The following is a 23,908-nucleotide window of genomic DNA, read 5'->3' on the forward strand; positions in this document are numbered from 1 at the left end:
TGTATATTAAAACACAAAGCTTTAAGTATTTGAAAAATGAGTGTTGTTCTAACAAAGAAATATAGGTGGATTTTTTAGGGTACATGTTTTGAGACACACTACTGGTAAACACTTGAGTTGAATGAGTAGTAAAAAATTTTCTGTTCAGTGAAAGCGTGTTGTACTAGTAAGAGTTAATTCTCAAGACAATTGTAACAATTTTATTGTACTTGTATTGGCTGCAAAGTTGTTTGAATTTCATTCATTAAGAACTGTTTAAATTTTACTAACTGACTCTGAGGATGCCCTAGTTGGGTGAAAGCGCTAAGTCAGTTGTGTTTGTACTTGTTTTCTGTCCTATTAAAGCTGATGGTGGTTTTACCTTTTGGTTCACCAGTTTTGTCTTCTTACACGTATACAGTTTCGACCTTGGATTGCTAACAAATAAAACAAGCATTAATAATCTACAATGGCCAGCTTTAAATAAGGCTGTCAGAGAGCATGCTTAGTTAATAATATGCACCCTGCAATGACCCAATATATGCCACACTGGTATCATGCACCCTACACTTTTCGTAATAGCAGAGTCACACACTGGACATGGGAAATGAGCTTTGTCAGCTGCTACCTTTATTTGACTGGGGTAGCATCAGTTCACCACTTAATTCTCACAGGTAAAAATGCCTCCCAAATTCCAAGTGTTTAAAGTCATAGCACTTTAAAACCATAGTACAGGATCAAAAACAGGAACATGATCTTAAATTTCAAAATAACAGGTCTTCAGATTCTTCTGCCATTTAATTAGTGGTAAGGAACATTTGTATATGCTTCAATTCATTCGTTAATAATGGATCCAATATAGTTCTTTCAAGCGTGTACTACAATTGCCATGCGAATATTGCTTGTACGTCACAGCCAGAATGCACAAATGTTGGAAATGCACATGTTTGAGATTATACTCTTACATGCTAATAAATCAAGAAAAACACTTCAAAAGCATTTTGGAGTGGAACAAGCCCCCACCCCCCCATGCAGCCATCATGTGGGGAGAGGTCTCATCCCTAATCCTTAACTTTCCTAGTCTCACTCCAAGGTCACTGCACCTTGGGGAGAGAGCAATCAAGGAATTTAAAAATCCTCTCTCTCTCTCTCTCTCTCTCTCTCTCTCTCTCTCTCTCTGTCTCTCTCTCTCTCTCTCTCTCTCTCTCTCTCTCTCTGTCTCTCTCTCTCTCTCTCTCTCTGTCTCTCTCTGTCTCTATCTCTCTCTCTCTGTCTCTCTCTGTCTCTCTCTCTCTCTGTCTCTCTGTCTCTCTCTCTCTCTCTCTCTCTCTCTCTCTCTGTCTCTGTCTCTCTCTCTGTCTCTCTCTCTCTCTCTCTCTCTCTCTCTCTGTCTCTCTCTCTCTCTCTCTCTCTCTCTCTCTCTATCTCTATCTCTCTCTCTCTATCTCTGTCTATCTCTCTCTCTCTTGTCTCTGTCTCTCTCTGTCTCTCTCTCTCTCTCTCTCTCTCTCTCTCTCTCTCTCTCTCTCTCTCTCTCTCTCTCTCTCTCTCTGTCTCTCTCTCTCTCTGTCTCTCTCTCTCTGTCTCTCTCTGTCTCTCTGTCTCTATCTCTCTCTCTCTGTCTGTCTCTATCTCTCTCTCTCTCTCTCTCTCTCTCTCTCTGTCTCTCTCTCTCTCTCTCTCTCTCTCTCTCTCTCTGTCTCTCTCTCTCTATCTATCTCTATCTCTCTCTCTATCTCTGTCTTTCTCTCTCTCTCTTTGTCTCTGTCTCTCTCTGTCTCTCTTTCTGTCTCTCTCTGTCTCTCTCTCTCCCTCTCTCTCTCTCTCTCTCTCTGTCTCTCTCTCTCTCTCTGTCTCTCTCTCTCCCTCTGTCGCTCTCTCTCTCTGTCTCTCTCTCTTTCTCCTTCCCTAGGACACTTTAAGTGCAGAGAAGTTAAAATATACCACGTTAAGCAGCAGAATGTCAGTTGTATGTGAGGCAAGTAACAATACATGAGGAACTACATCAAAAGCAATTATGTTCAAACAACTGGGACATGAGGAACTACTACCTGAACAAGTGACTTGACAACTATAATCATACATAGACAACTAACCAAGTCTAATTTTATGGAGAAAATCAGACTAAGAGGAACCAAGCTAAATTTAAAGGCAAATGTCAGTGTTAAGACTAAATCCCAACAGCTGAGAGGCATGGGATGCATAAGACATTGCAATGGCATTGCTACAGAGGCTACTGCCAGGCAGTTGTTTGAAATTATTACTGCACAGCATTTTACTCATTATACTATAGACAGAGCTTATTATCATGAAGGCTATAGCTACAGACTACAAAGGACACCCTTTTTTTCATTAATAAAAGTGGAGCCTGTTGTCAGCAGAACTTGGTGCGGTCAGCCTACTAACTGTACAGGCTGCATATCATTTGCTGTAAGGACTGAGTAGAGGTCTGACTTCTGAACTTTGTGCCACGGCATTTAGCAACCTGTTGTTCTAGGATGGAATGAAATTCTGAACTTTGTGATATGAGAAATATAAATAACAGGGCTCTGGGTCACCAGATAATATTGCAATACTCTCCTGAAAGGAACAGCTGGAAATGCTGTTATACTGATATGTTCCGAATCCTAAAACCGCACTGACCACAACAAAAATAGGTACATCTAGGGATATGTGGCTATATCACCTTTAAAAAGTAAGCAACAGAATTTAAATAATTGCCTATTCTGCAAGGAAAGCTTGCATGTCCAGAGATTTTTAACAAATAAAGTCATATACAGCTTTAAGCAAATCTATAAATTTCAAAAATCTAGAGTTTAATTTGAAAAGCCTTTCTTTTTTTAGCAATCTTTGTTTTATATATATATATATATATATATATATATATATATATATATATTTAAGGAAAATTAAGGAAAATGTATGAAATATCATGTCTGGGGTATGAACCATAAACACACCCATATATATATGTGTGTATATATATATATATATATATATATATATATATATTTTTTTATATCTTTGAATTTTAAAGTGGAGATATAGCATCTTGCATCTGAGTACTGAAGATTATTGAGTTATCATGCATTTCAGATGCATGAATTTGCTCTTTGTTCATTGTTGTTCATATGTTACTTTTTAACTGGTGACAGAAGCTGTTACAGGTTATCATTATGTACAGCAGATAATTATAAATTATTTTTCTTAAAATATAAATATTGATACAATATTGCTAGTATACTATATTACAGTGTTAGCAATACTGCTTTTTAACAATCATGCACAAGCAATGACAATTGATTTTAAAATAAAGCAAAAATTTTACTTCTTTAAATATTACTTCTTTTGTGGAAGGAAATTATTGCCATCAGCAACTGAATTTGCAGTGTTTGTTTTCAAGACTACATAATAAAATTAAATAAAAATAGAAATAATACAATTAAAAAAACTCAGAGGCCAAAAATATGTCAAATCAGAACAAGCTATATGTCATTTTAGACTTCTGAATTTTATTCCCATACAGTCTTAATGTATACTGTGTACATTCCTAAGTCTGGTCTTATTACACTCTGACATTAAACAGAGTAGTGGAACCATTTGCAACTAGATTAATTTATCCCAGGGGAACAAGGATGCATTAATAATAGAGATAAATGTTTTATACATGCTGTAATCAAGTATGTCTTTTCAATTCATTATTAGCAAGCACATTAGCAGGAAAAATAATCTCACTTTCATCAACTGAATGTAATTGCTGAGAACGTTTTTCTTGCCTTTATAAAAACATTATACCAAGACTGTTCCCATTATTCTAAAATGAAAATGTCCAGAAATTGTTATCAGACTTTTAGTTATACTATGATGGAAAAACTTTTCTTTTCTGCCAAAGTGAATGTTTAGCTAAGTCATTCGATTATTCCTTTCAAGAATGAGTCTAGTTTGGTGCAGAGAAAAGTACAAATACGGAGTATAAAAGCAGTTGGTCTAAAAGACATAATAAATGAAGTACGCCGTAACTGGGTTCCTCCAAAAGAATGAACTATTTGACAGGGCATGTTTGCAATGATTACTGCTGCAACACTAAAGTAGGGTTTCTGCATTTCTAGATTTCTAATGAGCATTTCATGCAGCTGAAATGGTGTGAAGTAATAAAATGGCTCTTAATACATTTTAAATTGTCCCCAGTGAAACGTCTTGATCACTTATGGGAAAGAGGTTATAATGGGAGCTCTTGAAGAAAGGTCAGAGCTGGAAACATTACCAAAGCTCTGTAACCGAAGATCGCTGTGCCTGCTCTGCAGAGATGAAAAATGGTGCAAGAGAAGGTAGTTTCATGATGTGAACTTCTTCATCCTTTTCAGATAACATACATAATATTTGTCAGAGGAAAAAAAAATAAAGATTGTTGCAATGTTCTGTAAATTAATGTATCTTTATTTTTCTGAGCTTATTTGCTATAAAACTCAAACTATTCATCTGCACATTTATGCAATATAATTTTGCTGAACAAGTTTTGAAGATGAAAAGGGTGACCAATTATTTCAGAAACAACCTGAATTTATATTTATTTTATCTAGACTGTGATGAAACTCCCATAAAAAGTACTGCCTTAGAACTTGACTTACAGAGTGAAAACTCATTTGCAGCTGCTGCTAAAACAAGCATAAAGTGTCCCTGAAAAGTAATGTAAACACTAACATTCTTTTTTCTTGATATGAGTGGTACTGTCATATGAATAAATGATAGGTTACACCTGTGATCTGAAATCCTTTTAAATGTATCCCATTTAGTTTTACAGTAAACATAATGCAGACTGATACGAAAGCAATTACAACCACACCATATCTTGCTATGACAGAAATATCCATGTGACAGTTACACAGTGATACATAACAAAATGAATTAATAAATACAAATCCATGGCTTTTTATAAGAGCAGTAATCTTTCTTATAAAGCCAAGAATAAATAAATAAATAAATAAATAAATAAATAAATAAATAAAAATGTGTTATAAGTGCTGCTGCAAAAGCTAGCACTCTTTGACACTGGTCACAATGTCATACTGCCAAACAAAACCAGTTCTCATAATTGACAAATCTCTTGACAGGTTGCTTAAGAAAGATTTGGAAAAAAGTATTTGCATTTAGGGTACTTAACTGTATGTCTACTGGCAGTGAAGGGATGTTAGTCTGTTCCAACATTTCAATGTCTTAGAAGAACAGCATTTATTTTTATTTTCAAGACAGAAGTAGTGAAAACACACCAGCATTAAACAGCCATTAGTTTTTTTCTGTTATAATGTTTCTATTTTGTTTCAGAAACAGAAGCAGTGTGAATTTTCTTTGGATTATTTTATGCATCTTCCATAGGATTGCTATGAAAATAATAAGATAAATGATTACATATGACATAAGCAGCCTTGCAAATGTTGTTTCAGGCAAGCAATTTAGTATAGCACATTTGATCAGACCTAAGAATTAAAATGTCTGCTAAAAGTGAAGTAGGTTTTAGAAGGAGTAATTAATGTTGTTACTAGGCCCATTATGTTGATCGTTTACATTTCAAAGGACTGCAGAGGACTGCTTCCCTCATTGTAAACATCTACTTATATATTTATATATTGCTTTGCAAAGGGCAATGGTATCACTATTGACCTAATATTGACTTCTAACCAAAGGAAGGGGATTTAGTTAGATTTCCTTAATGATGAAGATCTCTAAGCAGTGGTAATGATCAATATTGTGCCTACTAGCACAGCACACTATACAAATAAATGGTGTATTTTAAACAATGTAGGAAGAGCTGATTTATTTGTCTGCTCTGTACACACATACAATTTTCTCCCATTTAAATGTATGATTTGTGTATAACTTAAATCTGGGAACCACCTGCCCTGAACTAAAGATCAAATCAATCTGAATCTCATCAAGATAATAAATTCAGATTCTGGATGTCTTTAAAAGGAAACGTAGATAGATAGATAGATAGATAGATAGATAGATAGATAGATAGATAGATAGATAGATAGATAGATACAGTACATACATACATAAGATAGATAAAGAGATAAATACATACATAAGATAGATACATACATACATACAGGCATAAGATAGATAGATAGATAGATAGATAGATAGATAGATAGATAGATAGATAGATAGATAGCTATATTGACCAGGTGCCCACTGGACATTTTCAGGAGTGACCCAGGACCATTATCTGGTCATGTAACTTGCATAGAGTCACACAGTAGGTAAATGGAGCAGAGGGAATTAGTCTTTGTACTCTTGACTACAGGAAGCACCTTGTTAACAGCTCAGAGCTTTAATCCTGTACACCCTTTTTTTTTCATTAATAAAAGTGGAGCCTGTGGTCAGCAGAACTTGGTGCGGTCAGCCTACTAACTGTACAGGCTGCATATCATTTGCTGTAAGGACTGAGTAGAGGTCTGACTTCTGAACTTCCTTTGTTCTGTTTGGTACAGATTAAGGCTATTTTGTCCATTATAATGTGGGATAACATCATACCTTAGGAAACTATGACATTAATGTATTTTGCAGAGTTCAGATTCATGCAGCTGTACTCTCTTCATTTAATAAGATCTAATCAAACATTTTTTATATTTCAGATCAGTTAAGCTCTTGATAGCTCACAGCATATAAGCCACTATTAGACTAAGCATCCCATTTACAGGAGATGAATACATATTTGAATAAGACAAAGCATGAAGCAGTGAAAATGACCAATGAGGTTTATAGACATTGCTTGTGTTTTCTGCTGGGATAATGACATCAAAGTTCAGGCACTGAAGCAGTTGTAACTGATGACATCATTGCTTTTGTGCTGGGCAGTGCATGTCCACTTAACATGCTTGAAGATATGTACAGTTTCATTTGCAAAGCCATTTGTGACTTAAATACTACAACCATTTCACAATTTTAAAGCCAGAATAGCACATATTAGTGTTTCCTTGTGGCATTTTGAAAATATTTAATTCATTAAGTTATATTGCTGTTACACACTTTAGTGGTGCACATTCCAGTTAAGCAATAAAACTGGATCTATTATTTTTGAGTTTGTGTTGACTCACTGGGGCATTTCCATAAAGTTATTTTTTAGGATCATGTTTTCCTTGCCAGTGATAAATACTTTGAATAAACTTAAACTAAAAAAAATAATTATGTGGTATAAGCTGATAATATCTGCCCTGCGTTCTTCTACTAGGACTAAAGAAGATGTATTAGATATTTTACAGAATGATTTTGATAAGTTTCAAGCCTGTGCAAATGTGCAATTTTTGCAAATTAGTATCAATAAAACTATGGCAATGATGTTTTTAGTCATCTCATATTTAGGTCTCATAAAATAATAAAATCAATAAAATGTGGGTGATTAAGTGCAATTGCCTTTAGTTTGGCATTGGGTGCAATTTTAACCTTTAAATGCCTTATTGATAAATTTTGGACTGCTGTATCAAAGGCTTTCTTCTTTATACAATCTCAGTAGAGGGTTAAATGTTAGAACAAGCACATTGTTACAAAATGCATTATTATTATCAGTTTTTTAATAGTAACTTACTGTTTTGTACTGAATGTGCAGTGTATTATAAGAGAAAAATAAGTGTTGTATCATTTCATACTTAGAATTACGTTAATATATAAGCAATATTCATCATTGTACATTATACTTTCAGTGTTAGCAGTCATCATTTAAGAAAAATTGCTTATTTTACTGCTGTTTTATACAGTTTGTGTATGAATATATCAGACTTTTTTATACAGTTACTTGATGTACAGTTACATATAGTAGAAAAAGATGTCCCTGTGATTGCTGGAAAGTTCCTATGTATTACAAGACATAAGTGTAAAAGTACCTATTAAACCTGCAATAATAACTGTTAGAACAAGTTTTTTAAAAAAATCCTTTGACTTAATCAATTAAAATGTTTAAAAGGGGTATATTATGTACTTGTAAGAGAGGGTTGTGAGTGTATTTAAAATGTTTTGTGTTGTTTATTCTATCTGTCACTTAAAAAGGTAAGTTCTTCTAAGCAAGTAAATAAATGCATGATTGTGACTACGAAATCTGGAATTTACAAGGAATCTCACCATTAGCCATTAGCATTAGTGGCACATTAAGACACATGCAGAAAGCAAACAGATAGCGAAGACTACAAAACATGCTTTAAACATAACATCTTTCCAGACCCATACAAAACAACCAACTAGTCATTTGAAAAGCAGACTTGTATCTCTGATCAGCCGCACATATGCATACCAGAACAAATTAACATTATCCATTCAGAGATATTATGGCCTGTTTCTAACCATTTTATGGTATCATACAGTTAACTACAAACTTAAATAGATCGTTATTGAATCCTACTCAGACATTTGCAGATAAAGTAATGAGACACGTGCATGAAGTATGGTAAAATGTCGAGAGGAATGTGGGAAACATGACCATTGCTCTTTTTTATCTTTCCATAAATGTCTGCTGCTTTACGTCGGACCATAATGATTTTTCTGTCAAATTACAAAGGCAAGATGCTTATCCACATTTACTTTCATTTTTTTCCTTTCCTGTTAATATAGTTTGCCATTCTGATTTATTTTGTACTGTTGTTGTCAACACGTTTCAGTCACAAAAGTTTGCCTGTTATTATTCTCTGTTTGGGCATCTCCCACCTTATCTCCTCTTTCCCATAAGTACTGGAAATAGCAAGCAACGAATTACGGAAAATGAAGAAGTTATGATAGCATAGGATTACCTTTGCCAAGACTTAAGAAATTAGAAACAAGAAAATAAATATTATAGCCGAAGGAAAAAGGATAAAAGCAACACTAATTACCAAAATACTATACCTAGCAAGTATAGCATCCTATGTACTGCAAGACATTAATTTATAAAACATCATCATACACAAGCAGAAACTAAAGCAATGTGAAACAATGGCACCCAGGGAATTTCAATACTAATAGGAACAACTGGGCCAACAGACCAGAATCTCCAAGTATATTAAATCTGCCACCAGTACAGGTCCTCCAAATGAATTACAGAAGGAGGTAATACTGAATAAGCTGCAGGTGCTGAAAAGACCATTCTTGGTAAGCTTCAAAGAGTAATGTATTTATTTATTTATTTATTTATTTACATTTGTTGACCGGGTAGTGTCCGACTGGGTTGAAAAAAAAAATGTTTTCGGGGGAGAACCGGGGAGAAAAGCTCCACAACAAAAAGAACATTATTAAGGTACACGCAGTAAACTTTGTTTAAGTAGTACATTGCTAACAATATGTAAATGAGATTAACAAACATATTATAGCAATATACAACAACAGAAATACAATATTAACATGCATGTTTCAGGCATACAGGAATACTTTTTTTTTTTACAAGGTGAGTTACTTCTGAAAGACCAAAATTGGTCATGTATGTAGTTTTACAAGTTAGGTCATCTGAAGGAATACAAGTTAGGTCATCTGAAGGAACACAAGTTAGGTCATCTGAAGGAACACAAGTTAGGTCATCTGAAGGAATACAAGTTAGGTCATCTGAAGGAACACAAGTTAGGTCATCTGAAGGAATACAAGTTAGGTCATCTGAAGGAATACAAGTTAGGTCATCTGAAGGAACACAAGTTAGGTCATCTGAAGGAATACAAGTTAGGTCATCTGAAGGAACACAAGTTAGGTCATCTGAAGGAATACAAGTTAGGTCATCTGAAGGAACACAAGTTAGGTCATCTGAAGGAACACAAGTTAGGTCATCTGAAGGAATACAAGTTAGGTCATCTGAAGGAACACAAGTTAGGTCATCTGAAGGAATACAAGTTAGGTCATCTGAAGGAACACAAGTTAGGTCATCTGAAGGAACACAAGTTAGGTCATCTGAAGGAATACAAGTTAGGTCATCTGAAGGAACACAAGTTAGGTCATCTGAAGGAATAGAAGTTAGGTCATCTGAAGGAACACAAGTTAGGTCATCTGAAGGAACACAAGTTAGGTCATCTGAAGGAATACAAGTTAGGTCATCTGAAGGAATACAAGTTAGGTCATCTGAAGGAACACAAGTTAGGTCATCTGAAGGAACAAAGATTAATAAAGAAAAGATGAGCACTATTCGGGCTAGCATGTGTGAGATGAATGGGAAAAAATAGGAAGAATATTAATTGGGAGCAATACAGGGGCATAAATGCTGCAGTGGTGCAGCAGTAGCGTTGTTGCCTCAGAGCAAAAGGTTCTCCCGTTCGATTCTTGGCTGGAAAGCAGGGAGTGCCTTCTGTGTTCAGTCTGTATGTCCTCCCCATGGTTTAGTGGACATTCGAAAGGCATGCGTAAATGGGCGTACCATCACTGAAGGTTGAACGTCGAGCTGGCACCTCTGCATTCGTGAAAATCTACTGCCAATCATTAGCAGACTGGAGTTCCGCTGTGGCGTCCCCTAACTTGGAAAAGCCGAAAGACAACAACAACAGTCGTTTGGGGTAGTTTTAAATGTGGACAGGTTGGGGTTTTGTAGTACTGGTTTCATGGCCTTTAACCATGTGATCCACTCTTGTCATGTTATTAACAGCTAACCATTTGGAAATATTAAAAAAATTTTAAAAAAAATTAATACGTTCTCTCCAAACATCACATCCTATCTGATTTTCCACATTAGCTCCCAGGTTCAAGCTATGACCTCTTAGCTCTAAATAAGTCATTATTATGGGTGTTATGGATGAGTGATGTTCTGCTTGGGTTACAGACTGACACACTTGAACCTTCAGTCTGAAAGCAATCTCTGTTCACAAGTAAGTTTTCTATTGTGTGGGATGACCTACAGTCTCCACTGCCGGCCCATAACAGGTCACCAGCCATCAGTGTCCATTGCCGGCCCATAACAGGTCACCAGCCATGGCCTACTTCACTCTCCTGCTTACCAGCCAGTGTCTGGTAACCCAAGTGTGCTCTTCAACTTGGGTTGAGAATGGAAAGAAAGAATTTAGCCACTGCACTAATCTTTTTTTTTCTCTCCAAAGTGGATGATAACCTTGTATCCTCCATGTACAAATCTGAGGACCAAATAAGGTTTTCCCCCAGCTTGTAAGTGAAAACGTTACCACAAACATAAAACCTGCAAGGGTTCAACCTATTCAGCATCCATCCATACTAACAATGCTTTCTTCTAGGTCTGTGCAAAATACATGGTTTCTTCAATAACTGTAAATTGAAATTATGTATTATATTTTATAGTAATTTGATGTTATTATGCCTTTTGTGTGAGAGCATAAATGTATTATCATATCACTTTATCATTACAGCCTGCAGATAGAATGAACAGTATTTCTAGAACTTTGCTTGTTCAGCTCCTGTATAACTTATGAGGCCTCACTATACTATGTGAAGATTTCTGCTAAATGCTACTACCATTAACAAGAAGCTCACCACTAACATAAACACTGAATGACATGATAGACATTCAATGTACACACAGTCTTTTTAGAACCCAGTAGTTAACATACTCAGCAGCAAGGCCTGATGTATGTGATTTCCACAGTGTGAACATTGTGCTGATTACTGCAGTGCGAACACTGCAATGAATCCCACAGTGTGAACACTGCACTAAATCCCACACTGTGAACATTGCACTGAATCCCACAGTGTGAACATTGCAATGAATCCTGCAGTGTGAACACTGCACTGAATCCCACACTGTGAACATTGCACTGAATCCCACAGTGTAAACACTGTACTGAATCCTGCAGCGTGAACATTGCACTGAATCCCATAGTGTGAACATTGGGCTGATTACTGCAGTGTGAACACTGCACTGAATTCTGCAGTGTGAACATTGCACTGAATCCCACAGTGTGAACACTACACTGAATCCCACAGTGTGAACACTATACTGAATCCCACAGTGTGAACACTGCACTGAATCCTGCAGTGTGAACACCGTACTGAATCCCACAGTGTGAACACTGCACTGAATCCCACAGCGTGAACATTGCACTGAATCCCACAGTGTGAACACCGTACTGAATCCCGCAGTGTGAATACTGCACTGAATCCCACAGCGTGAACATTGCACTGAATCACAAAGGGCTGGTGCTCTGAACCAGAATTCTGATTTTGTACTATAACGTTATCTATAGGCAGGCATCTTATGTAGTCCCAAGCTGCACATATCCCATGACTTAGCTTATCTAACATCAGACAGCTCTACTTTGATACCTAAGGGCTTGTGTGCCTCTTGTCAATAGTACTACATGTACTCACAGCAGGGGTGCCTTGGTAATTACAGCAAAATACAAATACTTCCCGCAAATCCATCTACTTTACCATTATATCCTCCCATTTGAAATAAGTGATGGCTAAACTTACAAAAGGATGCTGAGAACACCTTTTCCCTGAATGCAAATGTTAGAAGTTATTTTGATTAATATCTTCAGATTCCTTGTTCTGTACATTATGTTCACTGTTTGAGAAGATATATTATTTAAAATATACTGTATATTAAGCTTTAGAACAGCATAATATAAACAAAAAGCCATTCTTGTGACATCCCATCTTTCAGGTTATTTTTGCTATTTGATGCAGTGACCAGTATAAAGGCCCTGCTGTGTTTGCTTTAGAGGACATTCCCTTATGTCAGGATATAATTTCAAAAACACAATTTATTTAACATTAGAGTGTACTACCAAACACATAACATTAATGTTATTCAGTTCTGTCAGTCTCTGCAGATCATTTGCCTCTTTCTATGAACTCTGTATAAAGTTCTTTATTTATAATCACTTAATGATATATTATGATTCTCACATTACATGTGTAACTGTTTACAGCAGACTGCATGCAATGTCACACAGTTTTTTTTTTTAATTTTAGTAAAAACAGTCTTTTGACCTTCTTAGCATGAAACAGTATAAACACATTAATACAAAACCAAATGCCAAAAACCCGCAGCCACAGTAAGTACCTTTCTAGAATCATAATTCTTTAAAATTCTTCACGAGTAAACATTTCTTTCAGAGCAGATTGCTACTACTAATTTTCAACAATGAAATCAAAATATAGCTATGAAAGACTGGTAGTGTCTGGTTATAAAATCACCTGTCATAGCCAGTAAAAAGAGCATTGCTGAAAACTTGTCTCATAGGGCTACACAGCTGTTTACCAGATGCATACCTCTCAACCTCTTGACACGAGAAATCTGGACAAAGCCATAAATAATGGGTGGACAAAAGTCCAAAAATAGGGACAATTTTTAAATATTCCTCTTGTAAACTTAGAATGTTGATAGAATATAAAGTATTGCAATTAGCATGAATTTTCTGACGTCTGAAACTCAAATATTTACCATTATTTTCTGGATTCAATCCTCAATGATTTGTCAGAAAAAAATCAATATTTTATGATGAGAAGACCAAAAATAAGAGGCAAAAATCTAGACATTCTGTGAAAATCTGGACAGATGAGAGGTATGACCAGGTGACCTACTCATTATGTTTACTAAATATTGTATTAGTGAAGAATATGCCTTGGAAAGGTGCACATTTCCACGAAAAGTACACAGCAGTCATTCAAGCATTTATTCATGTTCAATAAGTACTTTATCCATTCCATAGTCATAATGAAAAGTAGCCTATCCCAGGAAGCAATAGGTGTAAGGCAGGGACCAACCCGGAAAGGGTTAACAGTTCATTACAGGACACACACACACACACACACACACACACACACACACACACACACACACATGCACATAAATTCATGCTGAATATTCCTAGTTAGTTTGAACATTGCCATTTCACCTACCACCATACCTTTGAGATGTGGAGGGGGCAGGGCATAGAATCCCCAGTGAAAATGCTGGAAAATACAGGGACGACTTCCTCATGCCACACTGAAGGCACCCAAGGCAGGAAATGGACCATAGAATCAAGAACTATGAGCGGCCCAAACTAAACACTCCAGAACTATGCCACTCCAATACACTGCAGATAATGACTAATTGATAACTGATTAAAATAGCATAAAAAAGATATAAGTTTATCAAAGCAAAATGTCAAAGATTTCCATAGTCTGTATGAATTAAATGGGTAATATATAAAGTTCAGGTATGTATTCCCTTACGTAATCATTGGATAAGCAAATTTAAGACACCTGAATACAGTGATGATATTTGAAATTAGACAGCTTCACTTTGTTCACATCAGCCATGGAATAAAAAAAAATATTATTTCTCGAATCAGCAAAATGGCACTCCATGGTTAAGTATTTGGGTGATAACTTCACCCATGGATGGCCAAACCATGTGTTTTGAATTTCTTCCAGGGGTGGCATTATACAATAATATACTCTTCATCATGCCATATCACCTAGTTTACAATTTTCCTTGTTCAGATCTGTTACAGGTCAAATGCAGTACAAGGCAGTTTTTAAGGCTTTAAGATAAGCTAGAAATTGTAGAAAATGTTGCAGTGAAGAAAAAGTTCCAGTTTGCCAGAGTAGAATTAGGGGCTTGAGCAAGGATTTCTATCTAGTAAAATGCACTCATCACTTTAAATACACTGCATATACAACTATATACTTTTCAGCACATCTTGCAATTGGAGAAACACTAAAGAGAAGTATACAGTGCTAAAAAGCTGAAGTACTGCATTTAAAGTACTGACTTGCTCTTCGCATCCAGTATTATGTAACCTGTCTAAAACCTGTACCTAAATGGCAATTGTGACAGTGTATTTTTGATAAAAATGCAATAGAAAACTTAAGAGACTTGCCTCCCAGAGATGTTGCGTGTTGCTGATGACTCCAGCTTGCACTTTTTCTGGTGAAAGAAGAACTCCTTGGAATGGTCCAATCCACGTGCCTTGCTGAATTCTTTGTGCAGCACAGATGCCATAAGCAAGTCCTGGCACTGTGCTAGTACAGAGGCACACTTCCCGCGGCAAATCCTGCAGCCATTCTGGAATCTCTGGTGGTGGCACTACTGCAGCTGCACTGCTGGTGCCAACTAAGCGACGCAGGGAATGCAATGGACCATGCATCGGGCACTCTCCATTCCTGTTGTCAGCACACATGTCACAACCTGCAAATAAGCCGAATATGACTCTGGTGAATTTTTCACATGCAAATAAACATAGGGCATCAGTAAGGACTCAAACTGTGCAGTCTCCAAAAATAACTTGCTGTACATCTAAAGAGTTTTTTAAGCTCAATTAAAATGCAGTCTTTAAAAGTGACGTATGTGTTTGCAGAGTTTTTTTTTTTAGATCAGAAACTCAATGCTTATATACACATGCACATATACATACTGTATATGCATGCGTATATGTATATCTGTGAGTATATGAATACATAATGAGCAACAGAACTCCATATCATATAACAATGTTTTCTGACCTTATTACTGAAAGCTCAAAGTATTGAAATGTTATATACATGAAAACAACTATGGTTAATACTGAAAGAGTTAACATATTTATCCCTGCATGTTAGAAATGCTACATCTAAAGAAATCCCAGTCCCTCCAGACCACACACTCCAGAGACCTCAACATTATTACCACAAACAACAGAACATGCTGGAGGGACAGGTTCATAACCCAGAGACTACCCATGCTGTGGAATAGACTTCCCATACATGTCAGACAGAGCACCTCACTGGCCCTCTTCAAGAGAAATCTTGATGAGTGGATGAGAAATAGAAAATTCACCCCGGGGATCACTCCAATGGCTTTACTTGACAGAGGCACTGGGAACTAAGGTCAGGTGGCATGATGCCAGGGTAATCCTATGGGCTAGGTTTGAAAAGGCTCCAGGGCCATTAGCCTAGTACACACCTATGAACCTATGTAGGATCTGCTCCCACACCCTCAGTGACAAAATATGTTAGCATTGATGCACTTAGAAAAAAGTAAATAACACAGACACAAATATATTCGCCTTACCTTGAGTTACTCAGAACACAGAAATTTGCATATTTAGTTAATAGGGGCATGGGACACATTGCACCCGCCCTGGGGGTACATTGTGCACAGTCCCCTGCAGAAAACATATGTAATTAGTAGTTCTTTAAAATGTGTGCATACTCAGTTTCCTTTATTACTACAGTTGTGTTTCTTTCAGTTTGGTAATATTTTCATCTATATGACAAGTCAGTAATGTGATAAAGTATATGGTTTGAAAAATGAAATGGGCTACATATTAAAATGTATCAGTGTACATCAGACAGCTGGATGGTAGGGTGATTTGTTTGGTTGAAATGTGGGACTCATTGACACTACCCTTCACCCAGTCAAATTATGGCCCCTGCTAAATAGTATGAGCACAGAACTCCCCCCAGACACCCTGTAGGACACACGGTAGCACCCTTTCTGGTGATTCACTGGAATGGAATTGCAATTAAGTGAGTCGACTGTATTCAATTCAGTTTCTAAGAATAGAAACATAAATATAGGCAAAGGACACTGATCAGTCATATTGTTGATTATCTGAACATCATAACTGTTCTATGCACGTCCTCCTTGCCTGTCCAATGATTAGGTAAAAATCCCAATCAGTGACTGCATCACAAATAAATTACTTAATAGGCAGATACAGAAAAACTCCTACATTACAGATATGGCATCTGCATCTGCCATGGGCTCTAAACTTAAAACTACATGTAAGATGTTATTAACTATTATTCCTGATTATCACACTTATAAACACATTTTAAAAATTAGACTGTGTCTGCAGTGTTGACTGCAGCATCTTCTTTGCGGCAGAAGTAAAACATCCCCATACCTTTACTTTCACCTTGAGGGGAAGCCCCTTGTATTCCTTGTCAGTTTTCCAACAGTTGTGCCTCAGACAGGTCTAAAGGCTTTGGTTATTAAGGTGTATAAAGCAGCAAAGCTTAACAGCAGTACTCCATGGTACAAAGTCTGTGATCAGTGTTTCATATTTTCAGTTTTGGAAAAATGCAAAGCAGAAAAACAGAACCATAGATATTTCAAATAGCCCTAAAAAGAACAAAATGATTGGTACTAAAGGAAAAAATAAAAAAAAATCTCTTTAGAAACAGTTTACATGTTAAGAAATAAATTAATATGATATATATATATATATATATATATATATATATATATATATATATATATATATATATATATATATATATATATATATATACAAACACACACACACACTGACAGTGTGTACGTTTCATTTAAAATTTAATACCACTAAAAAGGCAACTTAGAAAGTTTAAAGTTTTGAACATATTTCCACTTTAAGAAGCAGTTCTTATAATGATTTGCAAACTTCAAACTAACCTTGACAAAGACACTTTTGCTTAGAGTGTGTTTTACTACGTTTAGAATGAATATGACTTTATATCCATAAGGTGAGTTTTCTGAAAGTTCAGTACTGTACTACTGCATTTTGATGACACTTCTTACAATATTTTTTTTTCATTTTTAAGCCTAGTAAGACCCATAGGATGCAACTTCTTTTCAGTGGAAACCTGGGAGCAGTGACACCTACAGGGATTTGTTCAGAGTCACGTGCAAGTGGACAGTGAGGAAATCAAACCAAGAGCTACAAGAAAAAAATCAAATATTTACTGAATAACTTGTCACAATGACATCTGCTATCTTCTGTGCTATTATGCTTTCAATATTTAATTCCATCATGAAAGATGATTTCTACCCACCATCTGCAAACTTTCCACGCAGCAACTGCAAAATGATTCTTTATGATAGAATGCTGCTATGACAATATCTTGGTTTACTGATGGTATCATAAGTATATTGATCATTTTTTTTAAAAAATGCACCAATATCAAACTAATAAATGTACATTTCAATTCATGAATATGTGACTCATAACTTTAGCAGAGCAGTTTCCTGAATTTTGATCCCAAAGCTAAAATATGCCAATTGTTTACACAGCAGCGTAAATACAATGGCAGTCATATTTAAGCTTCAAATGGAAATGTGCTTTGCTAGTTCAAAATCACCTGTAATCAAAATATCAGATAAAAAGATTGTGTTACATAAACTAGTTATTACTGCATGCCGGGGGCTATACTCACTGACATGGTTTGTTCGCATGATAAATTAAATATAAAGCTAAGAAAAATAAAACTGAAATGCAGATTTTACAAGATTTCTGTCAGGAAATACTGTAAAATGGACAGCAAGTCTTATTTAATTAGTAAAAGACATGAATATAAAGGTCTACAGAAACAAATTCTGAAGTAGAAAGGAGCCTGCAGAGCATGAAAATGTAAAAATAAATTGGTGAAGAAGGTGTAAGAAGAGGACTGACATATGCTAAGGGCATGCTATACAAGAAAGCAAACTAGAGAAGTGAGATAAGCAGACTGTGGTAGTCTGGTGCCGTGCACTAACTGAGAGGTCCCAAATGCCACCGGAGGGGTCCCAAACACCCCTGAGGATTACTGCGAGAATAGCCGAGGAAACCAGTGCAAGCTAGAATGCTGTCACGAAAGGAAGGGAATAAGAAAGTGAACAGAAGCAAGTACGGCAGACGAAGAAAGAGAGAAAAGGTAAAATCATAATAACATGGTGACAGCTGCTACAATAATCACAACAGGCACAAAAAACTCTCTCCCTCTCTCTCTCTTGAGGAGTCTGAAAATTCACAAGTTTGTAGGGGAGGAGTAATAATAATGACTGATCTAGATATATTACACTATACCAATTTAGTTCTGCTAAACTATATTTAAAAATAATGAAACTATCATTTAGCTTTCTACCCAGATAAGCTACTCTAATGTTAAAATGTACAGAAATCAGAGCCATTGGCATGTGAAGGTGAACAATACAATTTGCACTCAGAGTGTTAGCTCACTAAAGCAAATGCCCATGCAATGTGGTAAAATGATAACACAAAGGAGGCATACTTCAATTAATATAACTACTAAAGGTAGCCAGCAAGGTCATTCTGTGAAAACAGCAAACTCTAGTGAAACATATTCATTATTAGTACATATAATTAAGGAAATTGTAATAATGATGGGACCTACTAAAGGGAATCTAGCTCAGATTTGTAATTTACTGCAAACTTTCTTATTTATTTCAGAGAGCCTGTCAAAATTATTGTTTAGAAATAAGTACTGCTTTACACGTCTATAGTTTATAAAATAAAGAAAAATAAGCTATTTTACACAATGATTACCACACTGCAGTACACTTGAAGGTTCATATAATATCTACTAAGGAACTAAAGTGTACTATTCTATCAAGAAGCTTTGTAATAATTATGCACACATCTCACTATGTGTCTTCTACAGATAGAGAAAAAGGACCACCCATTTTTAGCACAAAGCTTTTTCACATGCATAATGTCCAAAGTGTCCAAATTAAAACTAAAAAATGGGAGGGGTGCTGACATGTACATATGTAAAGAAAACTAAAAGCTAAAACAGGCAAGGCAATCCTGCTCTCAGATAAATAATATATAGCATACATATTCTCTACCCTGCCATTTCATAATTGCTTCCCAGTTATTATCATCCCACTCACAATAGTCATTTGAGCAGTCAATCATTTGGTAAATAGAGTCCCACGATGCCTTAGTCTGACTGCCAAGTGAAGCAACAGTCACAGTTTATTTGTGTTAAACTTGAACGCTGCTCTTTCTGCCCATAACCTGCTTTGAGCTCTGCTTTGAATAACTGCACATTTGCATAGTATGTGTTTTTATTACACAGCATTCTTCAACATGTTATAATGCTGCCTATAGCATAATCCATTTAAAAACCACAGTTGTGTTTTCAGTTTACATTACAATATAAGTAAACTAGTAGCTGCCCCCATGTACACACACAAAATGATACCAATATTTATGTGGAAATCATGAAAATGTCATAATTAGTTTCATTATTTTCAGGAGTATAGTCAAACATTACTGATCACTGAAAATGTGATGGTTCCTCTTTGATTACAATATTTTCAGAAACTGAGGAATCCAGAAAAGTAGAACAATAACACAACAGTAGTTTACAACCCTTAATATATTTAAGTGACAAAGTAATTATGGATAAAAGTTCAAGTTGTCTGGCAGTAGAAATGCCTTGATAACTCCAGCCTGAGGACTCACTCAAACATGCAAAGGACATACTTAGGTGACCTTTGAGCAATGTACTGATTTATCTTGATATTCAAACACCCTGTTTAAAGTGGTGGTTGCCTCAAATATTCTACTCACATAAGTGGAATTAGTATATAAGTCTATTACGGAAAAAAATAAATAGTTCCTACTACACTTGACCAGGTCAGATTTATGGAGAATTATTGCTGTTACATTGCACATAAATTAGCTTTGTGACAGAAAGTGCAAATTTCTTTCTTTGGGACTCAGTTTTCCCTTTTTACTCTTAGTCAAAATGATTTTTGAGGAGTAGACTCTCTTTTCTTGTTTCAGTGAATATCATGAAAGAAATATATATATATATATATATATATATATATATATATATATATATATATATATATATATATATATATATATATATATAGATAGATAGATAGATAGATACAGATATATATATATATATATATATATATATATATATATACATTGTTTCTGTATGATGAGACTAGCAGATGACATATACAGCTCTTCTTCATCATATTTGCATTAGCACTGCAACTTCACCAATTGTGACATCCCTGCTAGCTAGTAACAGCACCCTTCTGGCCATAATGTCAGTCACCATGAGAATTACTGTCAGTGAAATACCAATGTTAATGTATAGAGCATTCAGATAAATGGGCTAAATGTGTAGACACTCACACATGAGCATACACACACACACACACACACACACACACACACACACACACACACACACACACACACACAGGCATGCATGCATACATGCACGCAAGCACATGCACGCACACATATGCAATGTACGGAAGCAGATAGACTGACAGACATAGCTGCACACCAGCTAAAAGTTATTTCCCATGTCCACTGGAATACTTATTATACTTACTACATGCAAAGGTTTCTGGGAAGTAAAGCAAAACATAATCAATTCCTCACAGATAAATGGTCGCATCTGCCAGTTTTAAAAAGGAGGTAATTCTCTTGCCTTATTTCCATTAGCTCATTTACATCAGATGAGTGCATATCCAGAACCATTTCTACTGGCAAAGTAGCTGCCAGCTAACATTTGTTTACCTAGTTTCACAAATGAATAGTTGTGAATCAGGCCAAGTCACTTTAACATACCAGAGCAGGCCAGTCCTAATGTACAGAAATGACCTCCATTATGGAGCAGAAACTGATAAATGTATAGGAGTTTTGCCTGAAGAATTCACAAGCCAATTTTTGTACAGGCTTACTCAAATGTCACTCAAAGGGCATGACTGCTTATGATGCACTGAATCTACAAACTGCTATTAATTTCAATTTAATTTAAATGTGTTTACCAAGGTAAATTGATATTTAAATGTATCTATAACATTAAAAAAATTTCATTTTTTTCCTGTAGCTTATTTTTGGAAATGTGTAATTATTCACCTCTATATTTGAAATTGTTCATTCTTATGATGGTCCATGTTGCACTTCCTTATATGTCAAACAATGCACCAATAAATCTGCAAACTGATCATAAAGCTAGCCACCTTTTAGGGCAGGGGACATCATAATAACTTGTTCAGCAATAAATGCAGATTCATTTATTCACATGACATCCATACTAAAATGTACAGAATGCTAATATACCACCTAGTTTTGAAAATGTTTAATATTTAGTTTGAAGGCCACAAGATATTCTTTTCCTTCTTTTTTGGCCACCTTTATGTATTCCCCAATAGCAGACACCTACACATCCACAGAACCCACTTGTCTGTTTTGATTCAATACATCAAAGTAGATTGAGAACGTGCTCTCAGACACATGGTGCACGTCTGAAAGATGTAGGACAAACAAAGGAGTTGCTACATGATGGCACGCCTTCCATTTTCAAGCTTGCTTTCATCGTTGTAAATTCTAGTCCATATCCCCTTATATAATTTGTTCATGTCCTAAAATCTAGAATGCACCTCCAGCTCTCAACCTTCCACCCCCAAAATGAGGAACACCAGCCCACATAATATGGAACAAATGGGCAAAATGTGGAACACATACTAATGGCATACTAATAGCTTCAACTAGGAAGGTCTTAGGATGGTCAAAATATGCTAGTTCTACATATAAAAAGACATTTTAATGGATTAATATGATTCATTTCTATTAACCATGAATATCAGTTACAAAAATTCATAACACAGAATGTGTCAGACCCTTTCAATGTGGAACTTCAAGGAACATAAACATTTTAAGATTCCAGATGAGGTATGCTCCTGGTAATGAGGTACACTTGAAAGGTATGCTCCATCATTCTTACCTCCTAATGACCTTTTAGCTGTTATCGTAGATTAGGTTAGATGTTCTCATTCATGTTTTTTTAGTGTGTGTGTGTGTGTGTGTGTGTGTGTGTGTGTGTGTGTGTGTTGAAAGAAGGGGCTCAGACTAGGTCTCTGTTAGGTTTTATCTTTGAAGATATTTAGAATTTTAGATTCTTAATGTTAGTTCATACTTTCTGGGAAAAAAACTACATAACTGCATCATTGGTCCATGTACGCACACACGCACGCACACACGCGCGCGCACACACACAGGGAGACCTAAGCTAAATATTACAGTCGATGTACAGAGTACAACTACTTGTGATGAGATCACCTGCTTGTCCAGTTTAACAATTTCTTTGGGCACATAATACTGATGACAATAGTTTTTGTAGTGGTTAAGCAGCAAGATTACTCGTGTTGCCAAGTGTCAGCTGGAAACGTGGTCAAAATAGTAACACGGGCACAACAAAGTGTACGAAGAGGGTGAGAAAAATGGAGGCAAATGTTGCCCCCCTCCCCCAGTTTAAGTGTCCTAATAAGATTTTTTTATTATTATTAAGGGTCTAAGCCAGACACATACGGCCTAGTCAGTTGTATATGTTTGTGAATATCGTTCGCAAACATTTGTCTCATAAAACCAAGAATTTTCTGTGTCACTCGATCCTACAACGCAGACAAGACAAGAGCAGCTCTCCAAAACTGTATTTTTTATAATTATAGAGAACAGTAGTTCAAAAGGTGCACTTCTTAGTTCTGAATATACAACTTTTAGAGAGCTTTTTTATGTTAGTTGGGTGGGGAGTGTGTACAATAATATCAGACAAGTCAGGGTATAAAACAGAATTTTTCTACTATATACCTATTTGTTTTGTAGTTTCTGGTACTTAAAAAAGCACTCTCCATCGCTGGAATAATAATACTAGAGCGTTCAGAAATAACATAATGAAATACTAATGTATTCCTTACACGGCTAAAAAACTGTGGCAGAGGCAAATTAAATAAATTTACCTGCAGCTCCTTCCCTGTTTTAAATGGAATTAAACTCGTTGTGATTATCACATTATGAACTCTTTCAAGGCTACTAAAAACATGTGAAAATGAATTTCATATTTCAACTGTGGAAAATTTACATTGCACACATTTCTATTAGAATCCCATTCAGCACTTTCCCACTTTTTGTGAGACACTACCATCAAAAAGGCAGAACAAACACGAAAGCCATACTTGTACTAAGGACAGTCTGTAAATTATTGTAATGAAGTGCCCCAAGTGTGCGGCTAAAATAATTAGCTCTAGTCTGCATATACGGCTTTTTTCTTTAATGTCCACATTTTAGAAACTCTGGGACACCAACAATGTCCTGTCTTTAAAACGTCAAACGTGCAAGTACACCAGAAAAAGAAATGCATCCAGAATGAGACTTTACTAGACCTACTGCATTTTTAATTACATATTTGGGACAGATGACATAAGGCGAATGGCAGTTACTGTTATCTGTAAGTTCGCATTAGCTACTGT

At 35.9% G+C, this 23,908-nt stretch overlaps 1 protein-coding gene across 2 annotated transcripts in view; it reads right to left on the reverse strand.

The window, feature by feature from the left end:
• Nucleotides 1–23,908, reverse strand: part of PRDM6 (PR/SET domain 6) — a 562,442-nt gene that overhangs the window by 531,770 nt on the left and 6,764 nt on the right. For both annotated transcript variants that reach the window (XM_044060752.1, XM_044060751.1), the window contains exon 3: nt 14,757–15,064. In XM_044060752.1, coding sequence (XP_043916687.1) covers nt 14,757–15,064 — 308 coding nt within the window. The remainder of the gene's footprint in view (nt 1–14,756; nt 15,065–23,908) is intronic.

This window comes from Protopterus annectens, chromosome 2.part0, assembly GCF_019279795.1.
Source record: "Protopterus annectens isolate FY-2018-M chromosome 2.part0, PAN1.0, whole genome shotgun sequence".
Lineage (NCBI taxonomy): Eukaryota > Metazoa > Chordata > Ceratodontiformes > Protopteridae > Protopterus > Protopterus annectens.